Source organism: Mustelus asterias, chromosome 12 (assembly GCF_964213995.1).
Source record: "Mustelus asterias chromosome 12, sMusAst1.hap1.1, whole genome shotgun sequence".
Taxonomy (NCBI): Eukaryota; Metazoa; Chordata; class Chondrichthyes; order Carcharhiniformes; family Triakidae; genus Mustelus; species Mustelus asterias.
In genome coordinates, this window is record NC_135812.1 from 77,719,646 (window position 1) to 77,740,839 (window position 21,194).

The following is a 21,194-nucleotide window of genomic DNA, read 5'->3' on the forward strand; positions in this document are numbered from 1 at the left end:
CATCTTTGGACCGTGGGAGGAAACTGGAGCACCCGGAGGAAACCCACGCAGACACCGGGAGAACGTGCAAACTCCACACAGTGACTCGAGGCCAGAATTGAACCCGCGTCTCTGGCGCTATGAGGCAGTGCTAACTGTGGCATTTGTATTCATCCTTATACCTATGTTGATTCTTCTTAGCTTTCTACTGTGCATCCTCTGGACCTCCCATGCTTTTACCAATTGTATACCTTCTTGAACCTATCCAGTTGTTTTTTGCTCCTCCAGTTAGTCTGCTTGTTTAGATTTCATGATGGGTGCTGGGTTTTCTCCACTGCCAGACAATCCAATGTGAATTCACAGAGTCCATCTTTTGAGCTCTTCCTATTAACCCTCATATGGTAATTTATTTCAATTCAACTGAATGACTTGCTTTGGCCTCACATAATATTTAACCTGCAATTAGTGAAAGCATGTGAGGTCCAGAGGATGCACAGGTAGAAAGCTAAGGAGCATCAACACAGGTACAAGGATGAATACAAGTGCCACGCAGAACAATTCACGTTTCCTCCTGACATTCTTTATTTGTACCAACCACAAAGGACAGCTTCCATGGGCCGTCTCCACACCCCAAAAATTAACCCGTTTGCAGGCCTGTGTTGATGCTCTTTAGCTTTCAACTGCGCATCCTCTTGGAGTTTAGAAGAGTGGAGATCTCATAGAAACTCACAAAATTTGATGATGATTAGACAGGGTAGATTCAGAAAGGATGGCCGCGATTCTCCCATCCCAACCTGTAACTTTTCTGAGTCGGGGTGGGAGATGCGCGTTGCCGGTCTTGTTCCGGGATTTGCATCTCCCAGAGCCGGAGAACAGTCGGAGACCAAACCACGCTGGAAACCGCGGGAAGACAAGTAAAGTCATTTGAATCTTTTTGTAATTATGTTTTAAATGCATTTTAAATGTAATTATAGGGAACTTACCGGTCCCGACTGAATCTCCCACCCTGCCAGGAGTACTTCATTCCGGCAGGGTTCAGACAAGCTCCCCACATTCGGGGAACTAGCGGGAGACCCCGCTGGAATGACGGGGGGTGGGGGGGCAATCGGGGCCCTCCAGGGGGGTTGGGCGGCGGGGGGGGGGGGGGGGGGGGGGGGGGGGGGGAGTGGTGCCCCCGGGCATGGGTACCTTGGCAGTACCAGCCTGTGCCCACTGACACTGATAAGGGGCAAACTGCCCATGCCTAGGGGGCACCTTAGCACTGTCCACCGGGCAGTGCCAAGGGGGTGGAGCCTAGGGGCGATTGGTGGGGGGGGGGGGGGGGGGTGTGTCCCGTTGCCATTCTGCATTGGGATCCAGTTTGGGATGGAGAGAGGGCACGATTAGGGCAGGCTGGGGCAGGAGTGGGGGGGGGGGGGGGGGGGTGGTGATCTGCGGGGGGGGGGGGTCTGACCCGGGGGTAGGTAGGTGGGAGGGGGGTGGGCGTCTGCCGGGGTGAGGGGGTGGGTGGACATCGGGGCATTGCACAGAGTGGGACATTCGAGTGAGAAGCTGAACTGACAAAACAGTTGGGATCCAGGACAGTTTTCCCGCCAATTCAGCGTTTTTGGGAGAATCGCCCCCAATGGTTCCGATGGTGGGGGAGTCCAGAACTAGGGGTCATAGTTTAAGGATAAGGGATAATCCTTTTAGAACTGAGGTGAGGAAATATTTCTTCACCAGAGAGTGGTGAATGTGTGGAATTCCCTACTGCAGAATGTAATTGAGGCCAAAGCGTTGTGTGATTTCAGCCCCGTCAGTCAGAATCAGGTTGACATTCCAGATCAGACTGCAAAGAATAAAAGTGGAGGAGAAATTTCTTTACCAGCTGAGTTATGATCCAAAATGCAGTGTCTGAAAGGGAGGTGGGAAAAGGCTCAGCAGTAAGTTTCGAACAGACAAAAAGCAAACATTTTTCAGCGATATTAACAGAACAAGGTATTGGGACAAGGAATGGGATTGATCTTTCACAGATCTGGCACTTTATGCACCAAAAGTTCTCCTCCTGAATTTTCATTATCAATTTGCTTAAATTCTTGTTCCTGTTTTTTTCCCTGATTTATCAAACTTCTCACGGGTTTGCCGTATGTTCTTAACCTTCCGTGTTCAATTATCTGTTTCAGAGGTGAAAACAGTGCTGGATATATCACACCTCGTTCATTTTTCGAGCTCATTATTTGACAGGACTGTAAAGATCAACGATTGAATTGTTGGTCTGAACTACTCAACCATGACCAAGCATTTGTATGTTGAAGGGTGCATTGTTGTCATCCATGTCACTAGCAACCTTGAATGATAAGATGCAATATTGAAATCGCACTCACATTGCTTTCCAATTCAAGTTGATAACCGGTTGCTCCCTGGTGATTCAGCTGGTGTACGCAGTGTCCAAAATGGAGCCAAGGAGGTACCGGCTTGAATCACCAGCTGTGGTGGGGTTGGCTGACTCCTTGATGATGTCTCTAAAATTGAATACTTTTCCAAGACTTACACAAGTCTGTGTCACTGGATAACTGACTGAAGTCTGTGCTGTGGGGCGGCACGGTAGCTCAGCGGTTAGCACTGTTGCCTCACAGTGCCGGGGACCCGGGTTCAATTCCCAGCTTGGGTCACTGTGTGAAGTTTGCACATTCTTCCCGTGTCTGCGTGGGTTTCCTCCGGGTGCTCCAGTTTCCTCCCACAGTCCAAAGATGTGCGGGTTAGGTGGATTGGTCATAGTAAATTGCCCCTTAAGTGTCAGGCAGACTAGCAGAGTAAATACACGGGGTTACAGGGATAGGATCTGGGTGAGATTGTGGTTGGTGCAGACTCGACGGGCCGAATGGCCTATTTCGGCACTGTAGGGATTCTATGATTTTATGAAGAAGAATTGCTACTTTGGACACAGTATCAAACACTAGGCCAGCTCCATGGAACTGTGGCCTCTGAACATTGACCACAAGCACCAAAAAAATTTAAACTGCGGAGAACAACAGAAAGTGTTGCTGTCCCGAGCGACTGTTGGCTCCATTTCCTGATCAAAAAAGCCATTTTGTTTTACACAACAATTGGAAGGTACTCAAAAGTGTTTTTAATCAATATGAAAGCTTGTGGCATGTTCCCTTACATAAATGATAATTTAATACAGAACAGATGTTTACAGCTGACATTTGATTTTAGGCAGCAAAAAAAAAAAATGACTGTACACCTTTTCTTGTAAATATTAACATTTTTTGGTTACACCGTTAAAACGTATTGACAATACAAATTTCTGTTTTACAAAAGTATCCTTTTATAACAAAGCAGTGATTAAAATTCATTAACATGAGACAGATATAGGCTTCTAACATTATTTTTTGGGTTTCCCCGACATTAAAGTCTTATTGCATACGGATTAAACAAGCCAATTGCTTTTTTTAAAAGGAAAGTTATGAGCTCTTAAAACACACAAAGTTAGCAAATCTATATATCTGATGTTTGTCCTTAGATATCTGTAAAACTTCAAACCTTATTTACAAATATTGGCTATTAATTGAAGAATGCAAAACAGGTAACAGAAAAAATAGTGCAGCTAATTATAAAACTACTTCATTGTGTTCAATCCATCTACAGGTATGATACCTTTTAAAAACTCGATTCAGGCACCAGTTTTTTCCTTCCTAATGAGGAAGTGCTGTATCTCATCCTCTGCAATGTACTGTATCTTTCTGCATTTAGGTTCCTGGCCTGTTGGGGCATCGCTCCCGGCTTCTGGAGTGATGTTGACCGCTTCAAAGTCAACTCATCCTTGATCATTATGTTGGATGAACTCTGTGATCGTCTAATTTCTTCTCCTGCCATGTTTATCCTGCCATTACTTAATCCCTCCCTGTATTTGGCAGAACTTCTGGCTCCATTCACGCCAGCCTTTGCCCTGCTCTCACTTACAGGCTCTACTCTGTGCTTACCATTCAAAGCCCCATTGGAGAGAGATACGCTCGAAGGTACATTGACATTCTCGGCAGTCCAACATTTCTCCAATTCGCTTTGTTTTTTTAAGTCCTTCTTCAAGAGGTTCGCTTTCAGAAATGTAAACTTCCTCTCGTTCAGTTTGGTTTCTTCCGCTTTACTACCTTTGTCTGCTTCTCGAAGACTTGGTGACAACATCGGCTCAAGATCGGTACTCCTCAAGGAGAGAGACTTCTCCAGCTTCTTGCTGCCATGGTGTCCTTTCCTTCTCTTCAAAGTGTCGCTCAGCGCCAAGCTGCTCACAGAGCCAATCCCATGTCCACTGCTGCTATTACACGCTCTGTCTTCTCTTCGTTGTCCAGATTCTTCTGATTTGACGAGTGACAGACCTCTCCCCCCTTCAGATTTCTCAGGTGCCATTTTAGATGACTTTCTTTGCAAAGTACCAGTGCCTCTTTGCTTTCCACTCCTCCTCAGTGTATTTGTCTTTTCATCCGTGGAATTTTCTTTGCTGTGGTTGCTACGGAGGCCATTTAAAGAATCGTGCGACCTCTCAAGAGGTGCCTCTCCATTCCTGTTTCCAGTGGGAATTATACTTTGGTCTACAGTTGGTCCTGTCCCTGCCTGTTTCGCACAATCAATGCGACAATCTAAACTGGGCTGCTTTGGTCTATCCGTTGATGGCACAGAGTCAGAGTCGGTGGTGCCTGTCATTATTGGTACAATGGACTCCTTTGTGCACTTTGGCCTACGGCCAGATTCCAAATATTCCACCAGTGCACCCGGAATCAATTTTGGCCGGTCCTTGGCTCCCAGTGACCAACGTAAAGTTGCATTTTTTACAGTTGTATCTTTAGGCACAGCCGGTGCAGCTGAGCTCTTCATACTAATACTTCTGCCTTGGAGACCGCGCACAAATGGTCGAATTTCAAAACCACCTAGGAGGAAGAACAGATGATCAGTTTGAGCTGAAAAGAGAGAGACGGGCTATCAAATACTTTTCGACTTGCACTCTGCAGGGCAGATTCACGGGAATACCAATTGTAAAGTGAACAACAATTTATACGGCATGTGAAGAGCGCTGATTGGTCGACAAGTGGATTCTGAAGTGGACGCTGCCATAGGGAATGCACCAGGGAATAGTTAACTGCCAAGCTTTTATTTGCATTCAAACCAGGCAGGTTGATTATCAGTCACCTGGCTTTCTACAACACTTTAATTATTTTCTTCCTTCCATTGAGTGCCATCAAAATTTACAACCCGAATTTTATAATACTTTGTGAACACAAAATGTACAGTTATTAAGAAGGACTGGAGTGAAATTTGGTACAACATTGCACAAAGGCAGAATAATGAATCAGGATTTCATGTAATCAAAATAACTGCACTAGTGAGTTACCAATTAGCTCGTGGTGAGTGGCAATCAGAGTCTCCCCCAGGACTTTGCTAAAATAACCTGGGGGGGTGGGGGGGTGGAAATTGTGGATAAAGTCATTTGTGCTATTCTGGAGTAGACAAAGCGCAGGGGGTAGTTATAAAAGAAATTAGGACAGTGAAGAGGCGGCATGAAAGAACACTGGTGAGCAAAATAACGGCAATTCCTATGTTATTTTATAAGTATATTAAGGGCAAGAGGGTAACCAGGGAAAGAGTAGCGTCTATTCGGGGCAGGAGTGACAATCTGTGTGTGGAGCCGAAAGACATAGGTGAGGTATTAAATGAGTATTTTGCACCCGTGTTTACAATGGAGAAGGATGGTGTAGGTATAGGAAGCAGAGAGAGGAGCTGTGAGATAATTGAACTGGTGAGCATTGAGAGGGAAGAAGGCAGCTCACCACCACCTTCTCAAGGGCAACTAGGGATTTCAATAAATGCCGGCTAGCCAGCAACGCTCATGTCCCACAAATGAATTTTAGAAATTTGTAGTTTTAACAGGCTTAGAAGTGGATAAATACCCCAGGCCCATACAAGATGTATCCTAGGCTGCTGTGTGAGGCAAGGGAGGATATTGCAGGGGCTCTCATGCTAATTTCCGAATCCTCTCTGTCCACAGGAGAGATACCAGAGGGCTGGAGAACAGCTAATCTGGTACCATTATTCAAGAAGGGAAGTAGAGAAAAAAATAGGTAATTACAGGCTAACATCAATGGGAGGGAAATTATTCGACAAAAATCTGAGGGACAGAATTAATCTCCAATTTGAGAATCAAGGGTTAACCAAGGATAGTCAGCATGGCTTTGTTAGGGGATGATCATGTCATAGAACATAGAACATAGAACATTACAGCGCAGAACAGGCCCTTCGGCCCACGATGTTGCACCGACCAGTTAAAAAAAAAAACTGTGACCCTCCAACCTAAACCAATTTCTTTTCGTCCATGAACCTATCTACGGATCTCTTAAACGCCCCCAAACTAGGCGCATTTACTACTGATGCTGGCAGGGCATTCCAATCCCTCACCACCCTCTGGGTAAAGAACCTACCCCTGACATCGGTTCTATAACTACCCCCCCTCAATTTAAAGCCATGCCCCCTCGTGCTGGATTTCTCCATCAGAGGAAAAAGGCTATCACTATCCACCCTATCTAAACCTCTAATCATCTTATATGTTTCAATAAGATCCCCTCTTAGCCGCCGCCTTTCCAGCGAAAACAATCCCAAATCCCTCAGCCTCTCCTCATAGGATCTCCCCTCCATACCAGGCAACATCCTGGTAAACCTCCTCTGCACCCTCTCCAAAGCCTCCACATCCTTCCTGTAATGTGGGGACCAGAACTGCACACAGTACTCCAAGTGCGGCCGCACCAGAGTTGTGTACAGTTGCAACATAACGCTACGACTCCTAAATTCAATCCCCCTACCAATAAACGCCAAGACACCATATGCCTTCTTAACAACCTTATCTACTTGATTCCCAACTTTCAGGGATCTATGCACACATACACCTAGATCCCTCTGCTCCTCCACACTATTCAAAGTCCTCCCGTTAGCCCTATACTCAACACATCTGTTATTCCTACCAAAGTGAATTACCTCACACTTCTCCGCATTAAACTCCATCCGCCACCTCTCGGCCCAACTTTGCAACCTGTCTAAGTCTTCCTGCAAACTACGACACCCTTCCTCACTGTCTACCACACCACCGACTTTGGTGTCATCAGGAAATTTGCTAATCCACCCAACTATACCCTCATCCAGATCATTAATAAATATTACAAACAGCAGTGGCCCCAAAACAGATCCCTGAGGTACACCACTTGTAACCGCACTCCATGATGAATATTTACTATCAACCACCACCCTCTGTTTCCTATCCGCTAGCCAATTCCTGATCCAATTTCCTAGATCACCCCCAATCCCATACATCTGCATTTTCTGCAGAAGCCTACCATGGTGAACCTTATCAAACGCCTTACTAAAATCCATATATACCACGTCCACTGCCTTGCCCCCATCCACCTCCTTGGTCACTTTCTCAAAAAACTCAATAAGGTTAGTAAGGCACGACCTACCTGCCACAAAACCATGCTGACTATCACCTATCAATTCATTACTCTCCAAATAACTATAAATCCTATCCCTTATAATTTTTTCCAACATCTTGCCGACAACAGAAGTGAGACTCACCGGTCTATAATTCCCGGGGAAGTCTCTGTTCCCCTTCTTAAACAATGGGACAACATTCGCTAACCTCCAATCTTCTGGTACTATACCAGAGGCCAACGACGACCTGAAGATCAGAGCCAGAGGCTCTGCAATCACTTCTCTTGCCTCCCAGAGAATCCTTGGATAAATCCCATCCGGACCAGGGGATTTATCTATTTTCAGACCCTCCAGAATATCCTGCACATCCTCCTTATCAACTGTAATACTGTCTATTCTACTCCCTTGCAACCCAGTGTCCTCCTCAGCTATATTCATGTCCCCTTGCGTGAACACCGAAGAGAAATATTGGTTCAATGCTTCACCAATCTCCTCCGGTTCCACACATAACTTCCCTCTGCCATCTATAACTGGCCCTAAACTTGCCCTAACCAACCTTCTGTTCTTGACATACCTATAGAACGCCTTAGGATTCTCTTTAACCCTATCCGCCAAAGTCTTCTCATGTCCCCTTTTAGCCCTTCTAAGCTCGCTCTTCAACTCCCTCTTAGCCAATCTAAAGCTTTCTAGTGCACTACCCGAGTGCTCACGTCTCATCCGAACATAAGCCTCCTTTTTCTTTTTAACCAACAAAGAAACTTTTTTGGTGCACCACGGTTCCCTAGCCCTACCAATTCCTCCTTGCCTGACAGGGACATACCTATCACAGACTCGCAGTAGCTGCTCCTTGAAAAAACTCCACATGTCGGACGTTCCCAGTCCCTGTAATCTCCTAGTCCAACCTATGTTTCCTAATTCTCTCCTAATAGCCTCATAATTACCCTTCCCCCAGCTAAAACCACTGGCCCGAGGTTCATGCCTATCCCTTTCCATCACTAAGGTGAACGTAACCGAATTGTGGTCACTATCACCAAAATGCACACCAACTTCCAAGTCTAGCACCTGGTCTGGCTCATTTCCCAGCACCAGATCCAATATAGCCTCACCTCTAGTTGGCCTGTCTACATACTGAGTCAAAAAACCTTCCTGCACGCTTTGAACAAAAACTGACCCCTCTAACGAGCTAGAGCTATAACAATTCCAGTCAATATTAGTCAAGTTAAAATCCCCCATAACAATTGCCCTATTACTTTCACTCCTAAGCAGGATTGACTCCGCAATCCTTTCCTCAACCTCTCTAGAACTTTTAGGAGGTCTATAAAAGACTCCCAACAGGGTGACCTCTCCTCTCCTATTTCTAATCTCCGCCCATACTACCTCAACAGATAAGTCCTCATCAAACCTCCTCTCTGACACTGTGATACAATCTCTGACCAATAATGCTACCCCTCCCCCTCTTCTACCTCCTTCCCTACTTCGACTAAAACATTTGAACCCCGGGACCTGCAGCATCCATTCCTGCCCCTGCTCTATCCATGTCTCTGAAATAGCCACAAAATGTCTAACAAATTTGACTGAATTTTATTTTAGGAGGTTACTAGGTGAGTAGATGAGGGCAGTGCCGTTGATGTAGTCTACATGGACTTCAGTTGACAAGGTGCTGCATGGGAGACTGATCAAGAGGGTAAGAGCACATGAGGCCCAGGGCAATTTGGCAAATTGGATCCAAAATTGGCTTTGTGGTAGGAGGCAGAAGGTGATGATGGAGGTTGTTTTTGTGACTCGAAGTCTGTGTCCAGTGATGCACCACAGGGATTGATGCTGGGTCCCTTGCTGTTTGTAGCATATATTAATGATCTAGATGTGAATGTGGGCGTATGATCAATGAGTTCACAGATGACATGAAAATTGGTGGTGTGGTAAATAGCGAGACAGAAAGCCTTAGATTACAGGATGATATAGATGGGCTGGTCAGATGGGCAGGACAATGGTAAAAGGAATTTAACCCTGAAAAGTCTGAGGTAATGCATTTTGGGAGGACTAACATGGCAAGGGAATACGCAATGAAAGGCAGGACGCTAGGAAGTACAGAGGACCAGGGGAACCAAATATCCCTGAAGGCAGCAAGACAGGTAGCGAAGGTGATTCGGAAAGCATATGAGATACTGGCCTTTATTAGCCGAGGCATAGAATAAAAGAGCAGGACGGTCATGATGGAGCTGTATTAAACACTTGTTAGGCCACAGCTAGAGTACTGTGTACAATTCTGGTCGTCACACTGTAGGAAGAATGTGATTGCACTAGCAAGGGTGCAGGGGAGATTCACCAGGATGCTGCCTGGGCTGGAGTGTTTCAGCTATAAAGAGAGGCTGGTTAGGCTGGGGTTGTTTTCCTTGGAGCAGAGAAGGCTGAGGGGGGGAGCCTGATTGAGATGTACAAAATTATGAGGGATATAGATCGGGTAGATAGGAAGAAACGTTTCCTCTTAGTAGAGGGATCAATAACCAGGCGCATAGATTTAAGGTAAGGGACAGGAGGCTTGGAGGGGATTTAAGGAAAACCATTTTTACCTGGAGAGTTGTGGGAATCTGGAATTCACTGCCTGAAAGGGTGGGAGAGGCGGGAACCTTCACAACATTTAAGCAGCATTTAGATGTGCACTTGAAACACCATAGAATACAAGGCTATGGACCAGGTGCTGGAAAATGGGATTAGAATAGATAGGTGCTTGATGGCTGGGGTGGACACGATGGGTTGAAGGGCCTCTTTCCGTGCTGTAAAATGCTAAGTTTCTCTGGCCAGAATTATGCGGCCATTCACGCCAGTGGGTTCATAGAAATCATAGAAACCCGACAGTGCAGAAAGAGGCCATTTGGCCCATCGAGTCTGCACTGACCACAATCCCACCCAGGCCCTACCCCCATATCCCTACACATTTACCCACTAATCCCTCTAACCCACGCATCTCAGGACACTAAGGGGCAACTTTAGCATGGCCAATCGACCTAACCCGCACATCTTTGAACTGTGGGAGGAAACCGGAGCACATGGAGGAAACCCACGCAAACACGAGGAGAATGTGCAAACTCCACACAGACAGTGACCCAAGCCGGGAATCGAACCCAGGTCCCTGGCGCTGTGAAGCAGCAGTGCTAACCACTGTGCTACCGTGCTGCCCATCTTCCAGTCCTGTTGACAGTGTACCCTCACCACGGGGTTTCACAGTGGGGAGGGGTGCACTCAATGGAAAACCCCATAGACAAGGCGGGATCAGAAGATCCTGTTGCTGGCCAATGATGGACCGCCTCCCGCCGCCACGAAACATGTGGCAGGTTATACGGTAAATCCTGCCCTACGACTTTAGATCTCACAATATCAGGGCCTTTTCTTCACTTTTTAAAAAAGCTTCTACTAGCATAACTATTGTCTCTCCGTTAATGTGCCAAAATGTGATTAGATATTCACATGGCAGTGATGAGATGACCTTTATCTCTAATACTGAATGGGACATGAGGAGAGGAAGGTCAGTAACATTACCAAAGAAGCATCTTGTCCATGAGTCCATCTCCTTCACTGACGCTGGCCGGTAATTCCTTTAGTGCCTGGACTCAGACACGGGGCAAATAACAAACCTGTTGCTTCATCACTAAAAGCCAGGGTTCAGAATCATGCCCGAGTTGATGGAGAAGTCACGGCTACTGTTCTTGGAGCGTGTTAATTTTTGAGCTGACATAATTGTTATGTGTGGGATGAAAATCAGGATGCTTCGGTGATTTGTTCTGACTTTTAGCAGACTGAGTGTACCCATCAACGTTTATACCCACAGGATTAGGTTGAACAGAAAGAGCACCACTGGCTGAAATATACGAGGTGCCTTATTCCCCTCCCCTGCTTTGGTTAAAGGGTCAGGGGTGGGGGTCGGCCGCACCACCGGGAACACCAGCTGTCCTGCAGTTATTACTGATAGGTCAGAGGTGGAGTTTCTGCCCCTTAAGAACAGGAAGCCATGCCCAGAGAGCTGGTGGTCAAAGGCTGATGGCCCTTCAGTAAGTCAGGACAAAGGCATACGTCGTCGGATCAGCACTCGGGTAAGTGTTTGAAGGACATGCCAGGTGTCAAGGCTGGCTGGTACAAGTGGGGGGGACGAATACTGTGATTTGAGGGGTGGAGGAAGAGAGAAACCTGGTGGTGGGTTAAAACCTTGGGGCACCCTCCGATGGGCCCCAGAGGGCCCACTAGGAAACATCCCCCTGCCCCCCTCCAACTCATCACCAGCCTGTACAGGGAAACCTGCCAGATGGGCAACTTGACCTGGGCCTCTGCCGATTAAATCCCGGAACTGGCAAGATAAGGCCCTTAAGTGGGAACTAATTAATTACCAACTTCAGGATCTCAACTGGCCCACTGGCAGACAGGCCACTTGATGCCACCCCGCCCCAGCCTTGCTGGTACAATTGCAGTAGAACCAGGACTGGGCGGGTAAGCAGTGGACAGGCCACCCACTGAATTTAATGAGTCTTCCTGTCTTCAAACATTTTGCTTATTACTTCTGGTTAAAAACTGCAACTTTGTTATGTATTTTTAAAGTGATCAAAACTTTGAAGTCGTCCCACAAATGGAAATCTCAGTTAAGTTCAGCTTGAGTTCAGATTGCAGTTTAACTGATTCACATTCGGCACATGAGTCAGTGCTCAGTGATATAAATGAGCCTGTGCCCTTTACCCCAAATTGGCCTTTTCAATAGGTATAATTTGTGATTGCAATTCATATCAAGTTTCATAAATGAGGTTGCTACACTTCTAGATGACACCGAACCAACTTCATCTTCTTTTCCAGCTCCTCCTGGTTAAATTTGTGAAAATGAATAAGGGGCCAGAACAGAGAAGAATCATAGAATCCCTACAGCGCAGGAGGAGGCCATTCAGCCCATCGAGCCTAAACTGACAACAATCCTACCCAGGCCCTATCCCCGTAACCCCATGTATTTACCCGACCAGTTCCGCTTGACACGAAGGAGCAATTTACCGTGGCCAATCCACCTAACCTGCACATCCATGTGGAGTGGCAATCAACATCAGATTAACACTCCTCTCCTTTGTGAAATGGAGCTGCACATTTCTCACTTGACCTTCTGACTCAGGTCGGGAGAGAAAAGTGCAGTGCCCCGGATTCCGGATTCCTTCAGTCGAGTGCAGAAGCATCGGAGGAAAGGCACCTTCTTTAACAGCTCTAACTGCTGTAACAATGTTTAGCAATCCCTGCCACCTTGAGCAGCCATGCAGTAGCTAAGTGTGTGTGAAGTGGGTAGACTGGGTCGGGGATAGGGTGGGTCAGGTGTGTCTGGTATCAGTTGTGAGGGGATAGTAAGAGGTGGGGAGAGTAGTCAGGGGTAGTCGGCGGAGATGGGATGGCAGCCGGGAAAGTAGGGGATAGTCGAAGAGTTGGGAGAGTAATTGCGGAGTGTGCAGGGTAGTCTGGTGGTCAGAAGGGTAATTGAAGGTGTTGCATGGGGCTGAGAGGGTAGTTGGTGGAATGGAGGGCTAGCTGGGAGGTATGGTTAAGGGGTCTAGAAATGGGTGGGAAAGTCAGGAGGGCCAATGGGGATCAGGAGGGAGTGGGGGTGAGGGGGCCAATAATATAGTTAGCCAGGGATTGAAATTGGTTTTAATTCTTCTAACCTTTCCCGGGTAATTATTCTGCTCAGCGAGTCAGAACATTCAAAGTTTCTGTTTGAAATCAGGGTATCGGATGGTTCCCAGTGGAGGGTTAATTGCCCACCAGAGTTTTGAACTTCCTAAACAATTCCCAGGCATTCTTTCTGTGGGCACTTTCAGAGGGTTCCCCCAGTGCATCCTCTGGGAGACCTCCAGAATACAACACTCCAGAGATCGGATGTTCTGGGCCAATGTGTTATCAGCTATTGATGTAGTATTTGAAATCTTTGGAAGGAAACAGATAATCTGATTGACAATGTTGATCTTGGCGATTATAGCAAAATGCACAGCCATCCAACCCAGAAGAATGAGGGTCTAAGCTCCTCCTCTATACTGTTGGTAGCAGGTTAAAGTCCAACAGGTTTATTTGGAATCACAAGCTTTCAGAGCTCTGCTCCTTCATCAGGTGTTTAACCTGGTGTTGAGAGACATTTTATTGTGTCCACCTCAGTCCAACGCCTACATCTCCACATCATGACTGTTGGTAGCAGAATATTTCAAGTTACCCAGAACGTACTTCTACAGTTGTTAAACATGTCCAAGAACTCTAACCGACAAGGCGCCAGTAATGCCCGAAGATTGATTTTTTGCAACAAGCCGTACCATTTTTATCCTTTATCGGATGATCAGGGAAGACGGGAGAATCTGGAGATGAAGGGAGGGATGTGCAATTTGTGGACATACGGGATACCAAGCTCCCTCGTTTGCTGTCTCCAGTGAGCCGGTTAAGCCAATGATCAGAGATTGATGAACTTGTGGAACCTGCACAAAATCAAAGAATTCAATAAAATCCACATGGTTTTTAGATTATAATCGCCCTTTACAATCTTAAAATATTTCACGCCTACTTCCACTTTGGGAATCACAAAACTGATGATAATATTGCTTAAACTGAACAATTAAGTCAACTGCATTTACAGTTGGTGCTATTTTTCCAAACTCTTGGGTTTAATGTTCTTGGCCAAAACTAAATAAATCGTTAGTTGCTGCACTTGATGGAAAAGGATTTTTTCAAGAAGTTTATTCTTCAGTTTTACAACACAATCTCCCTAAGCAAATTATACCGACTTGATCTTCATAAAGGCCAAAGCTGATGTTTCATTCAGTCGCCATTGTTCATGACTGATTTAAAAAAAAACACCACATACCAGATTATCCATATTGTATTCAGAGACTCACCACGGCAGCCAGTCTCAAAGAAATTCAGGATCGGAAGAGCTCTCACAAAGTTTATGATCCTGATAATAATGGGGAGGTGGGGAGACTGTGGGGGAGGCTGTGGGGGTCAAAGAACCAAGCGAAGTTGGGGGCCTAAAGGCCCTTAAAATCTTAATGGCAGGGCCATCTTTAAAGAAAATGTCTCTCACTTGTCAGCTGGCCAGATTGATTGTGTGGGGATGGCTGTGAGCATTTAATTAGGTGTCAAAGCTTGGACTGTGAAAGGGAGGAGGGCGGAAGGGCAGGGGGGTAGACCTGTTCAAAGGCGGCCCAAAGCCTTCCTAACCCTCCTGGTCCAAAAGTACATTTTAAACTCACGGTGGCAGTGGTTAGCGCTACTGCATCATTAACAGCACCAGGGACCCGGGTTCGATTCCCGGCTTGGGTTACTGTCTGTGTGGAGTTTGCACGTTCTCCCCATGTCTGCGTGGGTTTCCTCCGGATGCTCCAGTTTCCTCCCACAGTCCGAAAGACGTGCTGGGAGAATGCTAAATTCTCCCTCAGTGTACCCGAACAGGCGCCAGAGTGTGGCTACTAGGGGATTTTCCCAGTAACTTCATTGCAGTGTTAATGTAAGCCTACTTGTGACACTAATAAATTAACTTTAAACTTAAACTTTAAACTACCTACTGAGCTCCTGGGAAGTATCCAGCTCATGTCAGGCTATGATTGATGGGGGGAGCCTGCTCAGGATTCTACCTACCTCTCCCTGTGTGGATTCCTGTTTGCTGCTCCAGAAGAGATGGACACTGAGGAGACGCAGTGGGAAGGTGGTGATAACTGACACCTATTACTTTACTTTAACTACAACCCCCCTCACCAAACACCCTACAACCAACCTTGTTTCCATCAGGTGGAGGCAGTTAAAATCTATTTTTTTTTAGGATTGGAAAGCAATTCATCGAATGCTCTTTTGCTTTCATTCTGACCATCACATTTTGCTGATGAGGATGGGGGGGGGGGGGGGGGGGTTGGAGAAACAGTTTCTATCTGACCATTTGTCTATCTGACAAAACAGACAATTACAGCACAGCAGGCAAACAATTTTTCACTACTTCATTGCCAGGAAGTCACCAGGCATGAGTTAAAGTTCAAAAGTGGCACGGTAGCACAGTGGTTAGCACTGCTGCCTCTCAGCGCCAGGGAGCCAGGTTCAATCCCGGCCTCGGGTCACAGTCTGTGTGGAGTTTGCATGTTCTCCCCATGTCTGCATGCGTTTCCTCCAGGCGCTCCGGTTTCCTCCCACAGTCCCACACAGGGTTAGGTGGATTGGCCATACTAAACTGCCCATTAGTGTCAGGGGGATTAGCAGGTTAAATGTGTAGGGTTACGGGGATAGGGCCTGGGTGGGATTGTGGTCGGTGCAGGCTCGATGGGCCGAATGGCCTCCTTCTGCACCGTAGGGATTCTTTGATTTTATGATATTGCAACTGCTGAAAATATGAAACAAAGCCAGAAAATGCTGGAAATAATCAGCAAATTAGGCAGCATCCGAGATCTCCGATGACCTGACCTAACTACTGATGGAAACGGAAATCGCTGGATCTCAAACCGGGTACTGAATTTTCTGTTATGTAAAACAAGGTGTATTTGTTAAAAAAAAAAACCCCACTTCACTCAATGGTAAAAAATGTGTAAAAACAGCTGCCTGTGTGTGTTTTGTTTCTCAAATACCAAAAACAACCCAATGAAGGCAAGAGACATGTACAACTGGTGGCTTTATCTGTACCTGCGATCAAGTTTCAAGATGACAAATGGCAACAGGTCTATCAACCTTACGCAATAAATGACAATTAGTGCATCAACAGTTTCCAGTTTAAAATGTATCAAATGTACCCACACATTGAAAATGCTTTGCCTTTATATAATACAAGTTTATTTATTTATGCCACAAATATGCCTACATTAATACTGCAATGAAGTTACTGCGAAAATCCCTCAGTCATAGAATCTCTATAGTGCATTCGGTTCATCGCGTCTGCACTGAAACAACCTGACCCGGGCCCTATCCCTATAAATCCACACATTTACCCTGTTAGTCTCCCTGACACTAAGGGGCAACTTAGCATGACCACCAATCAACCTAACCCGCACATCTTTGGAGTGTAGGAGGAAATGGGTGCACCCAGAGGAAACCCACGCAGACACAGGGAGAATGTGCAAACTCCACATAAGCAGTGACCCGAGGCTGGAATTGAACCACGGTCCCTGGCGCTGAGAGACAGCAATTTTAATCACCGTGCCGCCCAATGAAGTTACTGGGAAAATCCCCTTGTTGTCACACTCCGGCACCTGTTTGGGTAAACTGAGGGAGAATTTAGCAAGGCCAACACACCTAACCAGCACGTCTTTCGGACTGTGGGAGGAAAGCGGAGCACCCAGAGGAAACCCGCGCAGACATGGGGAGAATGTGCAGACTCCACACAGGCAGTGACCCAAACCGGGAATCGAACCCGGGTCCCTGGCTCTGAGAGGCAGTAGTGCTAACCACTGCGCCACCGTACCATCCGGTACAATGACATGGTGCTTCAAGTGATTTCTTTGGCATTATTTTTAGAAATGAGGAAAATGAAAACAAGGTAACATTTTTATTTGAATAAAATGTTAAGAATCATAGTGTTGCGAAAGGATTTCGAGAATCAGTAAAATGTGGATTGAAGTGGCGCATGAACAGCTTAAATTTTCTTATCAATATTTCAATCCCCACTTTTCACGAAATACTTCTTGCACTGAATACACTACAAATAAGACGACATACCACTATTTTTATTTCTGAAGAAATACTTACAAGAACCAGTTTCTGAACCTCCTTCCTCTGTTAGGAAACAAAAAATGGGTGGGCTGTTTACAAGATTTAAGATCTTGAAACAATCAAAACGTTGCTGGGCTTTACTTGTGGTTGGGCTGTTTGTGGTACTCATTCTGGTAAAATGGAAGAAAACAACTTCAAGTCATCCGCAAAGGCGGAGTGAAGAGAAGGATGTTTACACTCTCTTAATGGTGTTGCAGAGTGAACACTTATCAGTATGGGGTAAAAAGGACAATTGGGGCCGACGAAACATCCTCATCCAGCCACGATAATGACAAGATAAAAGCAAAAAACTGCAGATGCTGGGATCGGAAACAAAAACAGAAAATGCTGGAAAATCCCAGCAGGCCTGACAGCATCTGTAGCGAGAGAATAGAGCCAACGTTTTGAGTCTGGATGACCCTTCGTCAGAGCTGAATAATGACAATTTCCGATTATGACAACCTCCCCAGGAGTTAGGGCAACCTCGGGTGGTGAGACAAATTAATGCGTAAGTAACCCATGACTACGGTGGGGAAGACATGTACTGTGAATTATGATCCACCACAAACTGTTTGGACAATTTGCTGTAAGACTTGTGAAAATGGAAGATTCACTCCTTGCGACTCAATAAATTGCTGCATTTGCTCTGTTTAAGACAAATTAGACTCTCTGCAGTTATGCCTGGTATTTAGTGATCTAAGGACACTTCTAATGACAAGATTATGTTCCTGCAATACCTCTTAACCTTGGAGGCCCTGAACCAGAACAGCTGTCCCCTCATTCCTGCATGTACTAAACTATTCTTGGAGGCTTTTAGATTTTTATGTTAGCTTTTCCTTCCTGTCATTTTCTCTTGTAATCCAATCTTTCTTTCCCTCTCCATTTCTCTTTCTGTACTTAATTTAGCACCTTGCTTGCCTCTCCACTCCCTTTAGGATAAGAAATGTAGGCCATTCGACCCATCGAGCCAGCTCAGCCATTCAACAGGATCACAGCTGATCAGATTGTGGATTTAACTTCACTTTTCTGCTGCACCCCATAACCCCGGACTCCCTTTTAGATCAGAAATCTGTCTAACTCAGCCTTGAATATATTCAATGACCCAACCTCCACTGCTTGCTGGGGAGCAGAATTCCAAAGACTAATATCTTTCTGAGAGAAGAGAAATTCCTCCTCCTCCTCCGTCTTATTTGGGAGACTGCTGATTTTGAAAATATTTTGCCCCCTTTTTCTAGATTCCCCCACACAGGGAAACATCTCCTCAACATCTACCCTGTCAAGCCCGCTCAGAATCTTATCTGCTTCAATAAGATCATCTCTCAGTGGAGGGCTGATCACCAAATCACACGCCATTGCAACAACAAACTGCAGTTCTTAAATTCCACATACCTGCCACAGAGCTGTTGGCTGACCAGGGTGGAATGGTGTTGCGTTTTTGGTAAAAGAGTATGTATGCACCACGAGTGCAGATCTCTCCTTCTGGAGTCAACTCTGCATTGCTGTCATCATAATCATACCACTGCCCATCCACAGAGTTCCTGCAGTACGCTGAGAAACAAAGAGTAAAATCAGCAAATCATAGCAAGATAGCTGGAATTTTCAGCATTTCTCCATTGACAAGATCCCTGTTACACTACAGATCAGTGATCGGGCTCATCAATTGAAAATGAGAGTCCTTGAAGCCGTTTATGTTGCAAGTAAGAGGACCTGTGTTAACTGAATGAATATGGAGCTGATGGTCGAACAAAACTGAGTATAATAGTTTGAGGTCTTGTCACTTTTGTGGAATACTGACCCAAGCAGGGTGTTAAATTGAGTACAGAAAGAGAAATGGAGATGGAAAGAAAGATTGGATTACAAGAGAAAATGACAGGAAGGAAAAGCTAACACAAAAATTTAAATTCCTCCAAGAACAGTTTACCACATGCAGGAATATGTGGGGATATGGGGGTAGGGCCTGGGTGGGATTGTGGTCGGTGCAGACTCGATGGGCCGAATGGCCTCTTTCTGTACTGTAGGGTTTCTATGAATGACAGGCCAGTTGTTCTTGCTCAGGGCCTCCAAGGTTAAGAGGTATTGCAGGAACATAACCTTGTCATTAGAAGTGTCCTTAGATTGCTAAATACCAGGCATAACTGCAGAGTTTAATTTGTCTTAAACAGAGCGAATGCAGCAATTTATTGAGTCACATGGTGGCACAATGGTTAGCACCGCTGCCTCTCAGCTCCAGAGACCCAGGTTCAATTCTGGCCTTGGGTAACTGTCTGTGTGGAGTTTGCTCATTCTCCCTGTCATTTTTGAACAACGGTTCTTTTTTAATACCTTGCGCAAATTGTACTATTCTGCTGCTAACATGGAACTGCACCTTTTAAGACTAAAATAAATGAATTTTAAGTAGATGCAGACTCTGGTCAGGCTGAGTTCAATTGGAGAGATTTGCAAATTGCATAGTGCTGGCTGGCACAGTGGCAACCATTGCTGCCTCACAGCGCCAGGGGCACGGGTTCAATTCCGGTCTCGGGTCGCTGTCTGTGTGGAGTTTGCACGTTCTCCCTATGTCTGCGTGGGTTTCCTCCCACAGTCCAAAGATGTGCAGGTTAGGTTGACTGGCCATGCTAAATTGCCCCTTAGTGTTAGGGGGATTAGCAGGGTAAATATGTGGGGTTACAGGGATGGGGTCTGGGTGGGATTGTTGTCGGTGCAGGCTCAATAGGCCAAATAGCCTCTTTCTGCACTGTAGGGATTCTATGATTCTAAAATTTACCTTAAATATAAATAGCCATTAACATGCAATCCTCAATAGACATAGAGCAGTTTTTGAAACTTTAGAGTATTCTGCAGCTTTAGGATTTTAATTTCAGAATGTATTTGGAGAGTTTGTGTTTTCGTAAAGTATCAAATACATATAGCAAAATAATATCTTTTTCGGCACAAGGGATCTACTCTTAAGATTGCCCACAACACCCATTTTTCTTGAGAACACAGGCAAATGAACTCTACTAATCCAGAGCAAGGCGGCTATGGAGGCCAAGTCACTGAATGTACTTAAGGAGGAAATAAATACATTTTTAGACTATAAAGGCGTCAAGGGTTTGGGGAGACCGCAGGGTTCTGGCATTGACATAGAGGGTCAGCCATGATTATATTGAATGGTGGAGCAGGCTTGAGGGGCTGAATGGCCTGCTCCCAGTTTCTACGTTCCACCAACTTCCCCACTCATCCTGTGGGCTCGACTTCCAGCTTGCAACTTTTCTCTCATTCATGCGACGTGGGCGTTACTGATCATGCTAATTGCCATTGAGAAGTTGGGTGGTAAGGCTGGTTAGAGGGTTAACCACGATGTTGTAGGTCTGGAGCCATGATACGGCCAACTGCATTCATAAGTGCAGACGTTGAGGAGGAAAAGGAGAGAAAGTCTCTGAAGATCACAATCGCAGCTTTTGTGGAACAGCTATGAAGACATGGGTGGGGGGGGCGGGGGATTCTCAGCCTGCGTTCGCCATCAGGGAGATCAGCGACGTGGCTGGAAAATCCAGAGAGATTGTTTTCCTAATGTTTCATGCCACTCGCCAGTGACATCACAAGATTCACCCCCACAAAGGGCAAGAACCTAATTTTAATGGATTTTAACAAATTTGAATATAGTTAGCGACATGACACCTCCCCCCCCCCCCCCCCCCCCCCCCACCGCACCCATCTCACTGAATATTCAAACCACGCAGACACCACATCATGCCGGCGAGGTTTACAAAAGCTTTTTAAAAACTAGATTCAATCAAGGGGGTCCTCCTGGGGGCGCAGAGGTGTGCATTACTCCTGGGTGGGAGGAGTGGGACATGCCCGGGGCAATGCCCTGACAGTCCCCAGCTCCGTCCCTTGGCACAGGTTGGCACTGCCACAGTCCCTCATCAGAGCTCCATTTGGGGCCGGGGGTGGGGTGGCAGTTCCAGTTAGGTGTGATAGTTGGGGGGAGAGGAATGGGCAGGGACAGGGGAATTTACAGGCCTGAGGGAAGCGGGCAGTAAGGGGGAGGGAACGGCAGC

The 21,194-nt window shown here is 46.1% G+C and overlaps 1 protein-coding gene across 1 annotated transcript in view; it reads right to left on the reverse strand.

Moving 5' to 3' along the window:
- Positions 1–3,067: 3,067 nt before the first annotated feature.
- usp43a (ubiquitin specific peptidase 43a) overlaps positions 3,068–21,194 on the reverse strand; it is a 494,804-nt gene continuing 476,677 nt past the window's right edge. The window contains exons 14-16 of the mRNA XM_078225475.1: positions 18,541–18,699; positions 13,746–13,904; positions 3,068–4,883 (exon numbers count right to left, since the gene is read on the reverse strand). Of these exons, the coding sequence (XP_078081601.1) occupies positions 3,622–4,883; positions 13,746–13,904; positions 18,541–18,699 (1,580 nt within the window). The 3' untranslated portion in view covers positions 3,068–3,621. The remainder of the gene's footprint in view (positions 4,884–13,745; positions 13,905–18,540; positions 18,700–21,194) is intronic.